At 41.5% G+C, this 19,321-nt stretch overlaps 3 protein-coding genes and 1 long non-coding RNA gene across 10 annotated transcripts; 2 read left to right on the top strand and 2 right to left on the bottom strand.

Annotated features, from left to right (window-relative positions):
- Window positions 1-120: 120 nt before the first annotated feature.
- LOC137582089 (tether containing UBX domain for GLUT4) lies at window positions 121-1,765 on the bottom strand. The gene has a single exon (XM_068296524.1). It carries the CDS (start codon window positions 1,665-1,667, stop codon window positions 225-227), a length of 1,443 nt encoding a protein of 480 aa, XP_068152625.1. The 5' UTR covers window positions 1,668-1,765; the 3' UTR covers window positions 121-224.
- Window positions 1,766-1,838: 73 nt separating this feature from the next.
- On the top strand, window positions 1,839-4,561 carry Mccc1 (Methylcrotonoyl-CoA carboxylase 1). The gene is given in 7 exon segments (XM_068296167.1): window positions 1,839-1,962; window positions 2,081-2,435; window positions 2,437-2,856; window positions 2,912-3,418; window positions 3,487-3,778; window positions 3,842-4,035; window positions 4,103-4,561. Coding segments are annotated over 7 exon segments (2,106 nt in total). The 5' UTR covers window positions 1,839-1,927; the 3' UTR covers window positions 4,406-4,561.
- Window positions 4,562-4,667: 106 nt separating this feature from the next.
- Window positions 4,668-19,280, bottom strand: faf (ubiquitin carboxyl-terminal hydrolase-like faf). Of its 7 annotated transcripts, none has more exons than XM_068296162.1 (20): window positions 19,066-19,278; window positions 17,823-18,010; window positions 17,241-17,679; window positions 16,079-16,227; window positions 14,781-16,003; window positions 14,104-14,703; window positions 12,735-14,039; window positions 11,307-12,672; window positions 10,842-11,244; window positions 10,453-10,768; window positions 10,235-10,388; window positions 10,027-10,177; window positions 9,653-9,961; window positions 9,472-9,583; window positions 9,293-9,402; window positions 8,877-9,228; window positions 8,555-8,814; window positions 7,896-8,487; window positions 7,459-7,830; window positions 4,668-6,281 (listed from the first exon to the last, which is right to left on the bottom strand). In XM_068296162.1, the coding sequence occupies exons 3-20, from the start codon at window positions 17,522-17,524 to the stop codon at window positions 6,051-6,053; spliced, it is 8,289 nt and encodes a 2,762-aa protein (XP_068152263.1). In that variant the 5' UTR covers window positions 17,525-17,679; window positions 17,823-18,010; window positions 19,066-19,278; the 3' UTR covers window positions 4,668-6,050. The 7 variants fall into 7 exon arrangements, with proteins under 7 accessions (XP_068152263.1, XP_068152264.1, XP_068152261.1 ...); XM_068296164.1 differs by adding an exon at window positions 6,991-7,144 and having other exon boundaries at window positions 6,010-6,281; window positions 17,241-18,010; window positions 19,066-19,279; XM_068296165.1 differs by adding an exon at window positions 6,932-7,144 and having other exon boundaries at window positions 6,147-6,281; window positions 17,241-18,010; window positions 19,066-19,280.
- On the top strand, window positions 18,381-19,223 carry LOC137581823 (uncharacterized). The gene is made up of 2 exons (XR_011033241.1): window positions 18,381-18,712; window positions 18,769-19,223. It is a non-coding gene; the product is annotated as an uncharacterized lncRNA (long non-coding RNA).
- Window positions 19,281-19,321: the final 41 nt, after the last annotated feature.

Raw genomic sequence — 19,321 nt, forward strand, 5'->3', positions numbered from 1 at the left:
AAGTTTTGAACTATGCAGGACTTTTCTGATTCTGAATAAGGCACTTTAGAATATTAGTCCTTATAAAGCTAACAAATTAAATCAATCAGAGACCTAACAAACAAGGAAAACAAAGAAATATGAGATGGTCAAAGTAAAAGCATTTTGATTTAAATATATTGAAATAAAGCGGATTCATTTAATATCACGCAGACTGTTCACTTAATTCCATTCCATATTAACTATTAACTAGCTCCGACAGTGACCCCTCGGGTGAGGCGATATTTTTGCACTGCATAATGTGCTCCCTCCTCTGATGTCAGTTCCTTGATAAACTTCTCTTGTAGGAAACGATGATTTTCGGCATTTAGACTATCGGTGAGATAACCAAAGTGGACAACAGCATTCGGTACCAAATTCAGCTCTAGAAGAGTCTCATTGCTTGGCAAAATCTTCTTTGGCGGAATGGTAAATAAATGAAATTCCTCAGTGGTGTTGGCCAGAAATTCTCGCACAAACTCTTCCACTTTGGCAAGTGATTCGTGGGGTTTGAAAATGCCTTGGAGTACATAGCGATCAGGAAACTGAATACGAAGTACACAATCCTTGTATTGGTTAAGCTTGCTTAGCATGGTTTTTTGACGTTCCAGCTCCCTTAACTTTGCCGTCAGTAGGGGGGCATCTTCATCGCCCGTCGAGGTGCGTTTCAGATCTCGTAGCACCATTTTCAGATCTTGGACAGTGAGGTCGAAGAAGGAATCAGGTAATTCATTGTCTGACTTTTTGGTTTCATCCAAGGAGAAGAGGATCGCATGGCGTGGCCCAATTACGTTGACAGCTGGTGGAACTGCTTCGGGGCTCTCGTCAGGATCGTTAAGCTGCATTTGATTTGATTGATGTTGCATTAAATAGCCCGAGCCACTGCCCCAATCGTACTTGGGTGGTTCGGGTTCCGTGACCATGGCTTTGGCTTCAGGATGATTACTGGAAGATTTTTCATCCTCTTTACTATCTTCTGGATCTTTGCGCTTTAATGACTTAAGCATATTGCTTGTTAAAGCGAATCCACCGCCACCGCCGTTATTGGCCGCACCACTAGATCCAATGGCAGACCGGGACGTACCAGGTTGATCATCTTCATCCCTTGACTTTGCTTTAGTCTCTTGCGGCTTGTATACATTCGCCTGCTTTTTTAAATCTTCCGGTTTCTTGTCAATCAATCTCATCATGGCTCGACCTTCAAGTATGCCCAGCGATTTTAATGTCGTCTGCTCCATATTATTCTTGCCAATTACCTCACTACGCATGTAAATAATCACCGGACTATCGTAATTTCTTACATTCGAGGCGTGGAGCTGTTGCACCACCTCCCAAACCGTTGCGCTGGGAGCAAACTCGCCCTGCTCCCTCGCTCCATCAATCAGCTGTATACAGACAACGACATTGGTAGCTGGACGACGCCTTTCCGTGGGCTCCATCTCAAGCACACAGTTGTTGGGCAAGCCACTGAAACGGAATTGCTGTGTAAGACTGACGGGCTTGTTGTGAAACTTTAGGCAGTGCTCCTCGCTATCGAAGCCATGTTTTTTGCACGAAATCTCCAGGATCTCCAACAACGTCATATTGGCCGTCACAGTCACATTCTGACGACGCCCATTGGGCATCAGCACAGTAACACGCTTTTCCATTTGCCGCTTCTCTGTTTCGAATCAAATTTTATTAAATTGATTTTGTTGTGTCGTGACTTGACTTTTCTCCCTGTTTGTTTTTGTTTTTGCTTGACCGGCAATCTACTCAATTTGAGCTAACGTAACTCGCTTTGAGCTAACATACCAACAGCTAACAGCTGTTACTTAACAGCAACATTCTGGAAAACTGTTAGGTCGCGATCTTTTGGAATTATCAATAAAAATTCAAAACAAATAATTTTAAGTCAAATTAAGACGCCATGTACACCAGACTCTTGCGTCATCTTGGAGCCAGGTCAGTTAATAAAAGCATTTATCGATTCTGTAGATTCTTTTGGAGAATCAGCAGGATTCTGAGAGAATCATTCTAACTGCCAGTAAATGTGATTATGTAAACATTTTTGTTGCTGCAGGTGCTTCGCAACAGAGGCTGCCACCCCCAGGCCGAACATACGACCAATCAATAAAATTTTAATATCGAATCGCGGAGAGATTGCCTGTCGGGTTATTCGTACAGCCAGAAAGCTTGGAGTTCGCACTGTAGCCGTCTTCTCAGATCCGGATGAAAAAAGTCTTCATACTCAAATGGCAGATGAAGCATATCGGGTTGGGGAAGCTGCTTCCTCGGCGTCGTATCTGCGCGGTGAGCACATCCTGGAGATAGCCAAACGATCAGGGGCCCAGGCCATACATCCTGGCTATGGGTTTCTTTCTGAGTCCGTGGAATTCGCTGAACTCTGCCAAAAAGAAGGTGTCATTTTCATGGGACCCCCCCAGTTCTGCAATTCGGGACATGGGGATCAAGAGCACGAGTAAGGCAATTATGGCAGCAGCTGGTGTGCCCATAATAAATGGCTACCACGGCGAGGATCAGTCGGATGAAACACTGCAGGCGGAAGCCAAGATCATTGGCTTTCCTCTTATGATTAAGGCAGTGCGTGGAGGTGGCGGCAAAGGTATGCGAATAGCCGAAAAACCCGAGGACTTCCTTTCAGCTCTTAACTCGGCTCGCACCGAATCGCAGAAATCTTTTGGAGATAGCTCTGTACTACTCGAACGTTATGTCCGATCACCCAGGCATGTGGAAGTCCAGGTGTTCGCTGATCAATATGGAGAAGCTGTATATTTATGGGAGCGCGATTGCTCTGTGCAACGGCGGCACCAAAAGATCATAGAGGAGGCTCCAGCGGTAAGTTTACGATCTAAATTTTATTTAATTGGTTACTGATGATTAATATTTTTAGCCTGGTCTGTCAGAGGAACTACGTCGTGAATTGGGTGAAGCTGCTGTACGAGCAGCCAAAGCTGTTGGCTACGTCGGGGCCGGCACAGTTGAGTTCATTCTGGACAAGGAAGATCTGTCTTTTCACTTCATGGAGATGAATACTCGCTTACAAGTGGAGCATCCTATATCCGAAATGATTACTGGTACAGACCTGGTAGAGTGGCAGATTCGTATTGCCGCAGGAGAACCTTTGCCGTTGACACAATCTCAGATCACTCGGCGTGGACATGCCTTTGAAGCTCGTATATATGCTGAAAATCCTCGAGGAGATTTCCTACCCGGTGCAGGACCATTGCGCTATTTGGCCACACCAAAAGCCACACCAGATGTTCGCGTTGAAACTGGCGTTCGCGAAGGAGATGAAGTGTCAGTGCACTACGATCCCATGATTGCAAAGTTGGTTGTTTGGGGCGAGAATAGGATGCAAGCTCTTAACTCGCTGATTGCTCGCTTAGGCGAATATCATGTGAGTATAAATAGATAACAATATGTAAATTGTAATAATAATTTATTGACCTACGGATAATATCACAGATCTCTGGTCTGGATACCAATATAAATTTCCTCATCGACCTGGCCTCGCATCCAGAGTTCCAAAGAGCCAACGTACACACCGGATTTATTGAAGAGCATTTCGACACACTCTTCCCACCTGTCATTGTGACCGATCACCAAGTCAGCCAGGCGGCTCTGGCGGTTATCTTCAATGAACTTCAGGCGGCAACTAGCAATGCCAGCTTCAAAAATGATTCATTTGTTGCCACTCCCAATCTTCGTCTCAACTATGCGTTAATACGGAACTATAATTTAAAAGCCCAGGACAAAGGTAAGCATACGAAATATGTAAAAAAAATGTGTGCTTAAATGTTACATCCGTTTCCGTTTGTAGTCTATGCCGTTGCTGTAAAGTATGATGGAGAAGACGGCAATGTCCAAATACGTGTTGACAATGGTAACTGGCAAATCGTTAAAGCCCAAAGAGTCGAAGATGAAGGTCGACTGAAGCTACGTGCCAACATTGATAGTAACATATCAACATACAATGCAAATATTGATGGATCAAGTGTTACTCTTTTCCTGGATGTAAGTGCCATTTACCTCAGCTTACAACTATTTTCTGCTAACTAACTGACTATGTACGATTTTGTAGAGCGGTAAACTGGACTTTGAGCTATTGCAGCCAAAATTCTTGAGTGCCCAAGTTGATCAATCTTCCGGTGCTTCTAGAGTAGTGGCACCCATGCCAGGAGTGCTGGAAAAGATACTAGTCAAGCCAGGCGATCAAGTCAAAAAGGGTGATAGCTTGGCCGTTCTTATTGCTATGAAAATGGAGCATATACTGAAGGCCCCAAAAGATGCAACCATCAAGTCCATTGGCGGTGCTGAGGGCGATAATATAGCCAAAGGTGCTCCTGTTGTAACATTTGTTGATGTGGAGGCTGAGGCTAACTAACAAGTTTCCTCCGTGGTATCCAGAATTTTATTCTATTCCTAAAAGAATAACCATGTGCATTTATTAGTTTTAAGATTATTTGCTTTCCATCTAATGGATGGCACCAGAACATTTAAAATGTTTGCTTCCAAGCTAAATACAAAAAAAGAATTGCAATTGTTTCCCATTTGTGTCATACATTTCAAACTTCTCTGAATTATGCATTTGGAGACAACTAAAAAAAAAAATAAAGTTTCAAGATGGTGATTTTTTTCTTTAAATATTGGTTTAAAAAAATGGATTTATTGTTGTTTTTTTTTTCCTTTCATTTTTTAAATGGTTGTATAAGACTTTCGAGTTTTTGTTTTTATTATTTCAATGATCATTTTATATTAATCATACTAAAACAAATTGGATTTATAATTCTTTATGAGTACATATTAAAAAAAAATTAAATTGCATACATGAATTTTCTTTAGCGAGATATACTGATGATGACTTTTTCTATTGCTGTTTCACGTTTTCACTTGACACGAAACCAAGAAAACAAACAAAACAAATAATGCGATAATCCAGCAGTGTTTGCTTTACAACATTTCGCGTTTTATTTTGCAACTTAAAACATAATAATTTAATAAATGTTTAACAAATTTCACTTATTACAAAAACACTAAATAATTAAAAATATATGTATATATATATACTTATAAACATAATCATGTTTTCTCCTTCCATATTTTCTTCTGGATTTCGCTTTTTCTCTTTTTAGTTTTTCTTTAAATTTAGTCGATTTTTTATACTGTTTTGTTGTTTTCTTAAAAGCATTCAAATTTCACTTGATTCTGCAGTTAGAAAAAAAAACGAATGAATTGTTATGGAAACATTTTCAGGCGAGAGTACTGAGTACTTGAAGATGCAATTTGGTTTCTGTTTCTTGCCCTAATTCTGATTTTTGTTTTAACCGAATTTGTTGTTTCCTATTTAGCTTAGTCTGTTATTCTTTACTTTTTATATATATATATTTATATTTTTTTTTATGTTTTTGATTTGTTTCATTTCGGTTAGTAATAGTTAAGGTTGCTCGGCATCAATACGTAATACATCATTCATATACTATATAAATACAATTATATGGTACTATAAACGTGTAACTTAACGCATCTTAGTATTTAGGAGTAGGTGTCTGTGTCTGTCTGTGTGTTTGTGTGAATTTGTGAATGTTTAAATGTGGCTTGTATTCCTTATGTTTGTGTTTGTGTGTCTGTGGGAAATTTATTATAAAGTATACAATAACTATTTAAACACCTCATGTTACATGAACCTTCATTTCATTATCCTCGGCATCCTCATCATCATTATAATTATGACTGAGTTTTCATCGTCTAAGTATCGTTTGTATTATCGGTTTTGCTTCGTTTTTATATTCAATCCATTAGTTAATATCTAAGATTAACTCATTTTAAATCTGTTTGTTAATCAAACTAAGAAAACAATCTATAAAAATTTCAAATAAAAAACCCAAGCACTGATCTCAATATCATTAGGCTAATGTTTTGTTGGTTCTCTTAATGTTATGAATGCCTGTTGCTTATAAATTGTTCTTATTTGATTTTTTTTTAAAGAACTTTTGTTTATTTTCGTTATTTCTGGTATTTAGAATTCTTTTTTATATTAAGTTTTTCTCCATTCTTGAAGTAAGTTCATTGACGGCCGTTGTCGTTGCACTATTTGGCGCTGTTATTGCTATTGTTGGCGCTGTTTTTGTTGCCTCTGTTATTGTAGATGTCGTTGCTGATGTTGTTTCAGTTTCTGCTGTTGTTGTTGCCTCATCTATTATTTCCTCGGTGTCCTCTTCCTTATTTTCCTCTACCCTTCTTCGTACTTTCCTGCGATATTTCTGTGGAGGAGTAAAGAAAGAAATAAAGTTAAGAAAACTCATGTTACAGTGGTAAATAGAATGGAAACACTACATGCTCATTATTTAGTGTCTGCGTGCCAAAAAAGCAGTATGTATTTAGGTGTTAAAAACTATATCAAATAGCTTCTCGTAGTAACAATGTTATACACAAATTAGATCACAAAACATTCGAATAAGCTTTTATACAGAATAACATCATTAACAACTTTTATAATATCAACGATTTTAAGGTAATCGGTCGGTGATAACATGATCACGTTTTTTACATTATTATTCAAATTTTATTAAATTTCTTTGTATTTGCAATCGGTATAACATTTTTTGCTAATAGATTTATTTGATGATGTCTGTGTCGGCTTGTGTGCGATTGATATGTGTGTGTGCGTGTGTGTGGTGAGTTGTGGTGTTTATCCAGAAGCTTGCAACAAATATGAAAAATATAAAATAATTAAGCCAAGGAAAACGGCATTTAAAATGTTTTTTAATGATGAACATAATGCGTTTCTTTTTTTTTTTTTTTTTTGGCCGTGAGGAACTAAAAGTTAAACGCAACATGAAAACAAAGGCACTTAAAAGATAAATGAGAGTACGGTGGGTTGGATAAGGGCCAACGCAAATTGACAACTAACTCTAACTAACTTGGCGGCAAATCAAATTAAGCGGTTTGAGGAACAGTTGCTAATATCACCAATTTGTTGTTGCTGCTGTGACTGTAGTTGTGGCTGTTTCTGTTTATGTTGTTGCTGTTGTGACTGTAGTGGTAGCAGCTCCGCAGACAATTGATGTGGATGAAACAGCGCAGTCGGTGGCAATTTACCTCCCTTGGTGCGAGCTCGCAAACCCTGGACAAATTTTTTTTTATTGGTTTTTTGGATCATTTGGATCAACAACGAAACAAACAAGAATCGCGCAAAGTATTTTATGTTGTTTTGTAATAGAACAAGGATTCAATTAAAAATTCACCACATGTGACAGGTGGAGAGAGAGAAAAAGAGAAAGAGAGAGAGAGAGAAAGGAGTTCGGATAGTGTTCAGTGTGTTTATTGTATGTATTTGTTTGGCTTGAACTGCTTTGGTAAAAAAGTCTTCAATCTTTTCACTTGCTAATAATTTCCCAATCTCAAATGGAAAAAAATGTATTAACTCTCACTAGTTACCTTTTTTACTGAGTTTTCAACGTGTTCCATGCTATTTGTGATGCCGTTTATATTTGAATCGGCTGTAGTCTCCTGGGCGCTGCTCTCTGTTTCGCTATTGGCTCCACTCCCACTTGTTACTGTGGCGGTAACAGGGGCTCCACTAATAGGGGCTGTACCACCGGTACCACCCGACATGTGTGTCCCAAATAGTTGACGTGATAGGCGCGGAATGGCAGTGCTATCTGCTGCACGAGGAGAGGGCCATTTGGCTGGTTGCATTTCGTCGACGCTTACGGTTCCCTCTTGTTGACGGGTAGCCGGTTGTGACTGCTCCTGTTTGTTATCATCCAAATTGGACTCCAAATCGGACTCATTGTTCTCCTCTTGATCCTGTTAAATGGAAATGAATTAATTAAGAACAATTTCGCATCTGGCAGTATCTATATCAGTCTTACCGGTTTCTCGGTGACCTCCTCCGGACAGAGCTCATATGCCATGGTCCAGGTGTTCTTAGCTGATTGCGATCTCTCTAGCATATAGCCATTGGTGTTGTCATTACTCTGTGCAGGTGGTGACCACGAATAGGAATTATACTGACACCCAATGCCGCGCTGTCGGTCTAGCTCATCCTGAAGCCACTCCACGGCAATGGTCCATTGCCTACTTATAGTTGGACTAGTATTTAACATCTGGAGAGCTATTGGTGATTTGTGGAACAGTTGCGTCAGACATTTGATAATCTGATAAGCCCGCTTCTGATAGTGGGTTTTGGCTCTTTGTATCGTCTCCAGCAAACCCTCGCGTTCTTCGGCCACTCCGTTAAGGGCATTATGAATGCGATGATGTTGCCACGAATCATCAATAAGTAAGATATTCAGCAACAAATCTGTATGATGACGCATATCATGACAATAGGCAAAACCACACTGCCACAGCAGCTCGGTGAGTACGGCACGAGAGAAATGCGGATTCTCCCAGCTGCAGTATTGCAGTAATTTCAGACCCTCATCTCCCACATTGGTGTCCTCGATAACCTTCTTGATATAACTATGAGTGTAAGAAAGATATTTTTGTGAGTAATTGACAATTATATTTAAATATTTTATATGTTTACCCGGTACGGTTAAAAAGCAGATCCATGCAGTCAGTCGACAAGGGGGTTAGATCATCCTGTGTCACATTGGGATCCTTAAAGGGATTGGGCAGTGGTCGGGCATTCTGATTGGAACTCTGACACTTCTCGCTCACATCGCTGCAACGCACCAAGTGTGAGACAACTTGATGCAATTTACTGAACTCGGGATACTGGTATTTAATAGATGGACCAGGTCCATCATCTAAAGCCACTTGAATGAACTGCACTGGCACGTTGAGCTAACGAGAAATTAATGTTAATAAGCATAAAATCAAAATTTCGTGAAATTAAATCGACTTACCTTCAGAAGTTGTTGTTTCTCACGAAGTCCCAGCCCGACATACATACTAAATAAGCTAAAGTAATGCGGTAAATGTTTGCCATAATCTGCCGCATCTGACCTTAGCAGACGCAGAACACTGATTAGCACCTGTTCACAGAGATTACTGCCCTCATAGCCGGGTAGCGATTCGTCGTTAATGGCAAAGTGACAAAAGAACACAACCAACTTCACAAACACGGTGCGCACCTCGGGTGACGGAGCCATCAGTATGTACTCGCCAAGCCGCGATGGCGGCGAGAGTAAAGCATGATTGGCAAACCATTTACGCACCAATGCCGAGGAACGAATGTGATGTGAAAGCGTATCATACCTATTCAATTAACATAACAAATTGATTAAACTTCAATTTTGTACTAACCCAAGCATGTTCTTACCATTCAATTACAGGACCACGCAAAGATTTTTTCGTGCGGAAGCCAGTATGGAACAAAAATTGAGATGTCAATTGGACACCCAACAAGGAGAGCTCTTCAGCTGCGGGTGTCTGCAAGTTAAATAAAAGAGCGAGAGCTCATTTTAATTATAAAAATTTAAAAGTAATATAAAAACTTACAATTTTATCGCTTCGCGTAGAGGGTATGCTGCAGCTACCCAGTTTCTTAATGAAATTAAAAAATTCCACAGAGAAAATGCTGCGCGAGTGTAGGAATCGTATATTCTGGTGCCTACATAATGAGAGAAATGATAAGAGTTTTTTGCACGATTGCAATCATCATTTAATATATCAAACTTACCGTACACTCCGTTCGATGGGCTTTGGTAAAGGTAAAACCATATTTCGGCTTTCTGTTAGCGACAATTGTTCTACACTGGGCTCAAACTGGACAGGACTTTGATCGCAACGCGTATAGAACAGCATATAGGCATTCCACCAGCGTTTTTGCCGGCGATACTGCATGCGTTTTAGATTGTTATCATAAATTTCTCCCATATAATCGCCACCGAAGCACTGAGCCTTCATTTCTTCGTCTTCGTGCATTTTGCATTCGGTTACCTCGCCATCGTCAAACTTGTACCATTGGCATTTACCATTGGCTGGATTTCTGCAGAAGATTAAAGATTTTATTATCACAAAATGCTAGTCTAACCTTCCATTTGCAATATTTACTTGGAAAGTATGTAGCTGAAGTAGTGTCCACCGGAGGCCTGCCCGCTGTGGACTACAATGCCGGTCAGTTCATATTTTGTTGTTTCAACATTTGTTTGACAATTATCACCCACTTCCACCACATCGCCCTCCAGTTTAGCTAGGCCAGAAACTAAACAGAAATAGAGAAGGTTAATAAATGAACCAAGAGACGAGTAAAATTATTCACCTGTATAGGGTTCCATATCCAGAATACGCGGAAATTCAAAATAATCATTAAACTTAATCGCACAGACGCGCTCGTAGTCGTATTCAAAGCGCTTCAGTTGTATGGCTAACACGGGAGGCAGCTTCTTCACGCAGAGCCGCTTAACGGTAACTACCTAAAAAATGCGGAAAAGAATACATTTATCTACTCCCAACTATCCCATGTAGATGGCAACTTACTTTTTTATCACATTTATCACAATGGTATGCATCGGCTCCCTCGAGCAGCTCTCCCTTGACATACTGCTCCAGAGATTCGGTTAATGAGCTATGATTCCTAATATCGACACTAAATACGCTAAATGGTTCCTCTTTGGAGTAGCGATGTGGGCACTCTTGGCTGATCTTCTGATCGCTAAACGATCCTCCCAACGTTGCATTCATTAATTGGGTGTGACCCAAAGCCTTAAGTCCCTCGTCGAGGCTTTCAAAAAGTGACATAAAGAACTCTACGGCATCCTGTTGCTCGCGTAGATTTACTGGCTCGCCTTGCAGCCTGCGAATAATGAAAGAAAAGAATACAGACTTTATAAAGTGATTTTCTTCCTATAATGCTGCAGTAGACTTACTTGAAATGCGTCCAGAGGCCCCTTGGTACATAAAACTGTAGTGCACTGTGACCCAAGTGAGCGAATATCGCCTGGACGTGTTTAAGGATGACCACATGATAGTTTTTACGCACATCCGAACCATCCACTTCCCCCACTACGGATGCAGAGAAGGCACCAGAGAAAAACCCAGATCCTAGTCCTCCACCCGTCAAATCCGAATCGCCACTAAAGTCTTCGCCTTCATTAGTAGCCGCTCCGTGAGCTTTAAGAATGCCCACTCGCACGGCCGGCACCATGTAAAGCTGCTGCAGCACCGAGTTCATATAACAGGTGGCCCCGGCATTTTTTAGTCCACAGAAACCTTTAATTGGTCTAGCACCCACCGGAGGTAGGTAATCCCATTCACGCAGCGGATCTGTATCTGTATTAAAGATCGGTCAAAGGTTAGAAATAACACTTACTAACAATAATTAGGACACTTACCCGTGCAAACGAAATCGATTAGTGTATTAGTGAGTAGCTTCATATTAGGAACACAGAGCTGGCACAGAGCTATTAGAAGATCGCAGGCAGCGGCAATAGTGTGCGGGCTGCGGCAAACCGGAGGTGGCACTGTATCTTGCCGAAGGACACCATGCCTACGTAAATGCAGAAATTCTCTCGAAGCCGTAAAAAGGAAATCATCGATAAGCTCATGAATTAACTCATTCAATTGAGCCTTCGAATCGGGCAAAAGGAAAAACATCAGTTCTTTTGCCAGGCAGAGATGACCTTCGAGCAGCTCCTCATGAACCTGTGTGTCTCCGGTAGCTTTAACATTCGCTTGAATGTGTTGCAACCATTTAATTTCATCTCCGAGAAGACCCTCGCCAATCTGCAGTGGCCAGTTGTAGATACAGCCATAGGAAAGAGTGCGACACAGCACGGAGAAAAACTCGGCACAGGTGGCTTCGAATTGAGGTACCAATGTCTTGAGAGAGCTCACCAGCAAATTGACCATATAGGTAAAGGGTTTCCTATCGCCGGCACAGTAAGTGGAAGCCAAAAACAGTTGCTCCGAAGCGACTTGTCGTACATGTCTTAAAGGATTCTTTAGGACAATTGATGTGATAAACTTGGGCCAGTTGGGATCGTTACTGAGAGACTCATTTGCGCTGGGATTGAGTATGAAAGAAATGGTAAGCACTTCAAGTGCCTCTTTGCACATACTGAAGTCCTGACCATCTGGAACAATCACCTCGTCTTCGAAATCGCTGTTACTGCTACCCAGAGCCTGCAGATTGCCACAGGAAGAGGCCCAAGCCAGTTGAACAACCGCCTTAATGGTAGATATGTCCGGACACGACCATTGAAGGGTGGAACTAAATAGTGACCGGCATCGATCGCCTTCTGGGCTTGCCGACAACATTTCTGTAGCCAATATCACGGCCAACTTGGATGAAATTGCTCTTAATGTGCCCTGCGAACCATTTGGCATAGACGAAAAATTTTGCTTCAGTATATCCACCTGGGAGCGGGCTCCGTTATCCACATCACAGATTAATGGTTCATCGCCCACTCGGGACAAAACGCTGCCCACTATATAAAGGAAGAGCTTGGCCAATCGCAGAACACATTGAAAAGAGGCGCGTTTTGTGTGCATATCGGCACTGGGCAAAAAGTTGTTCTTGGTTAAAAGCTCGAGCACAAAATGAGCGCAACCGGAATGCATCCATGACGATTGTATTTGAAGAGCGGCCTCTCCCAGAGGTTCTAATGCGGGTATCAGCAGACCATGCAAAACGCTTAGATTGTACAACACCTGACCGGGCGAAGGATGCAGGAACATCTCCTCGGGCGTGCAACTCTCCTGTAAAATAACATTTTTTATCACCAATTTAGAAAGAAGAATATTGCGCGTATAAAACTTACCGTTTCATTTTCGCTAATTGGTTGCTGCTCACCGCTAGTCATAGAGTTAATCACATCATCTTCAATTTTAGTAACTTTTTCACCAGATTGAGATTTGGGCACTCGACACATTAACTGAAGCATTCGCATAGTCTGGCGATCACAGGGCAGGAGATGGAGCAGAACCTTGGCACTGTCGCGCAGACGTCCATGGTCCAGATCACTGCCAAGCTGATAAAGCTTTAGGAAGAACTCCGTGTACTGAAAGTTCTGTGAAATAATCACTCCAGGCAGAGTACTTTCCGACTCCACGCGCTGCATGTCCGGGCATGGTCGCGGAGGGGATCCAGTGCTTGAATCGCTGGAGGAATCAGGACTGCTAGCCAGACCAGTTCCAACGGGGGTTAACTTAGCCGTAAGGATCATTTTATCTCGTATAGTATACTGATAAAGGGGATTGATTTCATCGGAAACTTCTATCAGCTCGCCGTTTGTGTAGAAGAGATCCACTTTGATGTTGGCCGTCGAAGTGCCTTTGATTCGTTTAAGCAGATTTCGTTTGAAGGCCGCCATGGTCTCATTGCTGTGCGTCACAATTTCAATGTCGTCAATGGGTCGACCGGGATTCTGGAACCGGATGTAAAGACTAGTGTTTTTGCCGCGAGTTACACGGCTCAGTGGTAGGTGGATACGATCTCCGCTAAAGGAGCGATCACATTCTTTAATGTACTCCTGCAGGACCTTAATAATACGGCACATCTTCTCGGCTTCGATAAAGCACATTTTCGAGTCCTTTGAGTCATTGGCATTATCCGCCTGATTGTTGGCATCGTCCTCCCCCAACGGGGCCTTGCCCAAAATCAAAATATTACCATAGTGGGTTCGCAGTCTTGAACAGCATTCTCCAATGAACATTTCATGAAATTCAGCAATATTCTCCTGCAAACGTGGTCCCAAGGCCGTGGAAACCTCTTTGAGCAGATCTATGGCCTTGTTGGCAATCTCTTCGCCGCCTGTGGTTATCACACGCCACAGATAGTCCTTGCCGATGAGATCTTCGTTATCCAGCATATAGCCACGATGAATAGCCTTTAATTTGTCCTCCTTTGAATTGACCGCTTTGAAGAAGCGCTCGAAACACTTTATACCGCTTTCAGTCAGCAAATGGGGATCCAGCTGCAGAATGTTGTTCTCAAAGAAATCCTTATTTATGCCTGGATCCAAATCCGGTTCCTCGCCCATTAGTTTACCGAACCAGCGGAAACATTCCTCGCGATCCGACGGGAAAACAGCATTTACCGCCAGACAATGCCAGATTTGCTTAGCCTTAAAGTGACGCAAAGAAGACCATAATAAGAGAGACTTCAAAAATTATGTAATCTGTACTCACCTGATCGGCACATAGCCAGAGCTGGCCATCCTTGAGCAGAAACTTGAGAAATTCCAAACGTTCAGCAATTTGCACATGATGCGGAAACCGGCCATCAATCAAAATGCTAGCTGGATCCAGACTTGGAGTCTCGCTGACCATCTGACGGATCTTTTCCATATAGGCGGTCAAGCTATTTGTGACCAGTATGACCAAAGAGTAGTCATTTTGTAACCGCTCGATAACCTGTTGACGATTGGTACTTGTCTGGGTCCGTGGCGCATGACTAGGCGATGTATCATATAGGCAACATATATCCCGGATAAGTCGCAGTGCAGGCAGAACCCATGAATCACCTGCCTTCAGTTCGCCAACGCATTTGTCCAACCATATCGTCTTCTGAGCATCACGCTCCTGGGAACAACTGTAGTCAAGGATTTTTACATGTGCTCCGATTGCCTGGTCCAGAACTTCTGGCGGCACTTCCTGACTGTGGGCCAAAGTCCAAAATAGTTTAAGCACTTTCTGGGCCATTACACCGTTTTTATCGTCTTCGGCCAGACGGCGAATAAGCTCTAAAAGACGTTCCCTCTGACGTTTATTGGCTGTTGTCATGCTAGCCTGCACATAAGGGAAAAGGAAGGAAAGGGTAAAGTTGTCGTCACATTTTAGATATATTTGTTGATTCCAAGACTTACCTGAAACGCCTCAAAAAGGTGATCCAACTGCTCAGGAGTAAAATCCCAGGCTAATTTGGCTAACAAATCGTGTACGTTTTTTACAATCGCCTCGTGTTTACCTGCCTGAGCACGCCACACTGCGTCCAGGTCGTCTAATGTTAGGGCCTGTTCTTTTATCAGAAAGCGTATAATTTTTTCCAACTTTTCAACATATTGAGGCTGATGCAGCGAATCCTTGAGCACAATACCAAGCACATCCGATGACTTAATCCATTGGGCCATACGCTCAGCTGTCAACCAGTCCATTTCATCCTCCGGCAAACAGTGGGGTAATGGTTGGGAGCGATGCGAATAATAAGCAACCGAGGAGAGAACTTTATTGATCTCGTTCAAGGCATTCATCTTTCCATTAAAGCTGGAGACTTGCAGCAGACGCAAAATCATCTTCAGACGAAACATCTCCAGATCCCGTATCAGTTCCTCCTGACCCGTTAGACGGCTGGCTAGAGAGCGGGCTGATTTCACAATGCCATTGATATAGTCGTTGCGTCCCTCAGGCTTCACCTCCCGTTTTAGTTCTTCGTCCGTAAAACTATCCAGTAGATCAAGGACCACATTCCAAGTCGGCATAAAGTACTTGGCTATTGTGGCTGGTGTAAGAAGCTCATGGCACTGGCCAAAGGGTCGCAGCAGGCTATGTATAAGAGCCAATGTCAAACGATTATCCTGAGCATTGCCATCTCCACTGGAGCTATCCGAGGCTGCACTTTTTCCCGAAGCCTTTTTTTGGTTTTGATTGCGCTTCAAAATCTCTAGTCCGCTATTAAATCGCTCTAGTAGATTGTCAAAGCCACCCAACTGACCGAAACGATTGATGAGATCCACAAGCCAGCCACGAGCATTTTTTGGTTCTGGCGGCGGCCGAGCAAACATCTTATTACTGTCTAGCACACCCCAGATACAATCGGGGGCAGCAAAGCATTCCGGCTGTCGGGCAGCATTGAAAGTGTTAAATTTATTGTCTGGATCAAACACAATAGCTAACAGATCAAGCAGATATGGATTATCCCGCTGCATGTGGATGGCTATCAAGTGTAAAAGCTTTCCACATGATACTAGGATACAGTGATGAATATTGTATTTCCATGAGTTCACTGCCTCGTCGGTTAGGATTTTAGCAAACGAAGTGCTTAGGCCATTGCGATAGAACTCTACACAAGGCTCACAGTCATGATCCACACCTACGAAAAAATGGAAATGGAAAAGACAATTAGAAAACCATGACCATGGGAAACACACTAATAAATGCTACTTACCAGCCTGAGTTAACTCGATGGCCGCATTTAGAAGCACTTCCAACTCCTGTTCTGGCAAAACTGGTACCACCCATCGAGGATTGGATATCTTTTGTGTTAGCGAGCGTAGTTTAGTGGTGGGAAATGAAGATAACAATTTCTCCGGAGACCTGGACATAGTTAAAAAAGTAAAAAAAAACCAATAAAATAAAAATGCAAACAAAAATAAAAGCACAAATTCAAGTTCATGAGTCAGTGTGGTAAGAGATAAGATATGAATGTACATACATATATACCCTTTCTGACTGTATAGTATGTAATTGAAATCATTATACCCATAATATTTTATTTTAACCGTGTGTATTGGCTTTAACAAGTTTATTACCCTAGATAGTACTATCTTAATTTTGTAAACAAATGAAAGAAAGGTCATCCAAAAACAAGAACAGTTGAATTTTCAAAATTATGTGCTTAAATTTATTAAAAGTTCATAGAACATTTCGTCCCCTTATGTTAAAATTGTTCTTTGTTATTTGTTATTATCTTTTTTCCTTCCTTCTCTTTGCTTTTGTTCTGTTTATAATTCTTGCATAGGCTATCTCATTCTTTTGGGCTAAACAAATCAAAAGTCTTAAATTGAATTTTCATTGCTTTTTGAATATTTTGTATGTTTATTTTTTGATGACGACAGCTCTTGAATTATTTAATCTCTCCCCCCCTCTCCACAAACACTTCTTCAGATGCTAGAGAGCAGACAGACAGGTGTGAGGAAAATCAGCTGAGCAGGCAACACCATACAGACACAGACACACAACGAGAGAAACAGAGGGAGAAGAATGGTTATCATGTGAGTGTGTATGTGTGAGAGATTTATATGTTATTTTATTTGAATTTCAATTTTTAGCAAATTTTAAAATAATTTAGCTTAAATAAACACCCACAATACCCACAAAGAATTGAATAAAAAAAAGAATGGAAAGGAAACTGCGCAAAAGTAAACAGAAACATGCCTAAGGTTGGTTAATCTTTGTGGAGGAATGCGGAAAGGTGGTTGGGTGGGATACACACCCTAAACTCAAATAATTCCCTACTAACTTATCCACTCCACTAATTAAGTTTAAGGCCCCCTCCCCTATCCAATGGATGCATACAGTAAAAAATAAAATGAATTTTATCCACTTACACTGTGGTCACCATGCTATCCAATGATGAAGACGTTGTGGCCGGTGCTTCCAAGGACTCCCCTGCTTGAGTAGCCGGCGTTTGCTCTCCGCTCTGAGTCTCGATTGCTCCGCCGCCGCCACCACCTCCGCTGCCTCCGCCACTACCGCTGCCTCCTGTGTTGGTAGTTCCGTTACCCGTTCCCTGAGCTGGACTGGCCGTTGTTGTGTTTGTGCTGCTGCCGCTGCTATTATTTGTGGTGGTCAGTGGTTGTCCCGTGTTTTGTCGTCGCGTATCGAAAGTCATTTTCGGGCGGGTATGAATTTAAAATATATGTGTGTGTGTATTTTTGTTGTAATTCTATTTGCAGTCTACCACTGGGCGGCTTGTTGTTGGATTTTTGGCTTTGATTATATGGCAGTCCTGGTTCCTGATGCAGGGAGGCAAAGGGAGGAATGGCCCTGTAATGTTGTTGTTGCTGGTGTTGGTTAATGCTGCTCTGTTAGGTGGCAACCAATTTTTTATTTTTAAATTGTTTTTTTTTTTTTTTTTTTTGAGGCACTGTTGGTCGTTTCCGGTGTTAAAAAGACCTTTCTCTCTTCACCTTATTTCCCGTTCCTATATTCTAAGTAAGGTAAGTTTCTTCTTGGATTATGGGTTGCTTTTGTTTTATATTTTTGCAGTTTTTTTTCTTGTCTTTAATCGGCTGCTGCTGCTCTTCGCGGCACTCGGCGTTTCGTTTACATATTCCTCTTTCTGCTCAGCAAATCACAAATTGCAAAAATCTATAAACTGCAACGAAAACCAAGCCAAAGAAGACACAAAGAACGAACGAAGAAAAGAGGAAAATACGTAAATACAACGAATACAAAAGGAGAGAGACCGAAAAAACGCACACACACTTGCACACATTTACAGAGCCGAGGACCGCGCACGCAATAATATACAAATATATATGTACATATGTGTATGTGTGCGTGTGTTGGGGTATATGAAAAATCAATATTATTTAACAGAAGATAGAAGCAAGAGAGGGGCAAGCGGTGACCGGGGTTAGACATCAAGCGCCAAATAGTGCTCCAAAAGACTCCCCTTTTCTCTCCCGCCTACCACTTTTCTCGTTCTTCATTTTTATTACTCGTACTCTCTTCTTCACACACTTTCTACTCTCTCTCTCTCTCTCTCTCTATGTCAATCTCTCGCTTGCCTAATGTGTGAATTTAATTATATTGTGTTTTTGTTTTACTTTAGATTGTGTTTTTGTGTTTCATTTCTCTATTTATTTATTTTGTTAAACAAAGAACATATTCTTAATTTTTTTGGTTGGTTTGCCACTAAGTTGAGAGATTAAGAATTACATCATGTGGCTGTCACTATCTCGTCAACCCGGCACAAATCCTAAGTGCAAATCCTTAGGAGCACACCAAATTATTGGGGAGGATCCGGATAGTTGCGAGGGGGGTAAAACAAAGAGAGAGAGAGAGACAGAAATAGGTATGTGTGTTGCAATGAGAAAATAACTACGCACAATATTTCTACACTTTTTATAGGCTATTAAATTATTCGCCATTTCTGGGCGTGGAGCACTGAAAATTCTTGAAGTTTCCCGTTTATCGACAAAGTCCTCGCACTCCACTTCGTATGCAGAGTTCGAGATCTGGAGCGGATCACCCTCAAGGACAGCGACAACACTGTGCCTTCTTGTTATTTTTTCACTTCACTTCCAATATTCACTCACATACATATATATAGATATTTATATATATTTACATACATACATATATACATATGTGTAGGGGCACACACATACACTTTATACTTGCGAATCGAACAATCGCACAACTCACCATCTTTTTTCCATCCGCCCAAAAACACTTTGCCTCTTTTATTTGCACTTTTGCAAGCCTTTATAATCCACAACACGGCTTGCAATGTCACAATTTCATACTTGCTGGCACTTTTTTTAATTTATATACTCCTTTTTCAGGTTTTTTTTTTTTGCAAATTCTTATAAATCAGCCGGCCAATATGGCGTCAGCTTTGGTTGCTAATGATGGGACAGTTTTACCCATCTCTAAACGATATATAGTCAACAATTGTGTG

Source organism: Drosophila tropicalis, unplaced genomic scaffold, assembly GCF_018151085.1.
Source record: "Drosophila tropicalis isolate 14030-0801.00 unplaced genomic scaffold, ASM1815108v1 contig_859, whole genome shotgun sequence".
Taxonomy (NCBI): Eukaryota; Metazoa; Arthropoda; class Insecta; order Diptera; family Drosophilidae; genus Drosophila; species Drosophila tropicalis.

Bases quoted from the DNA above. Each gene is read 5' to 3' on its own strand.
- LOC137582089 (XM_068296524.1), bottom strand. From the start codon at position 1,667: ATGGAAAAGCGTGTTACTGTGCTGATGCCCAATGGGCGTCGTCAGAAT.
- faf (XM_068296163.1), bottom strand. From the start codon at position 17,524: ATGACTTTCGATACGCGACGACAAAACACGGGACAACCACTGACCACC. The intron at 12,673-12,734 runs GTAAGTTTTATA...GTTATTTTACAG, and splicing joins CAATTAGCGAAAATGAAACG to GAGAGTTGCACGCCCGAGGA. The intron at 7,831-7,895 runs GTAAGACTGATA...TCCATTTAACAG, and splicing joins AGGAGGTCACCGAGAAACCG to GATCAAGAGGAGAACAATGA.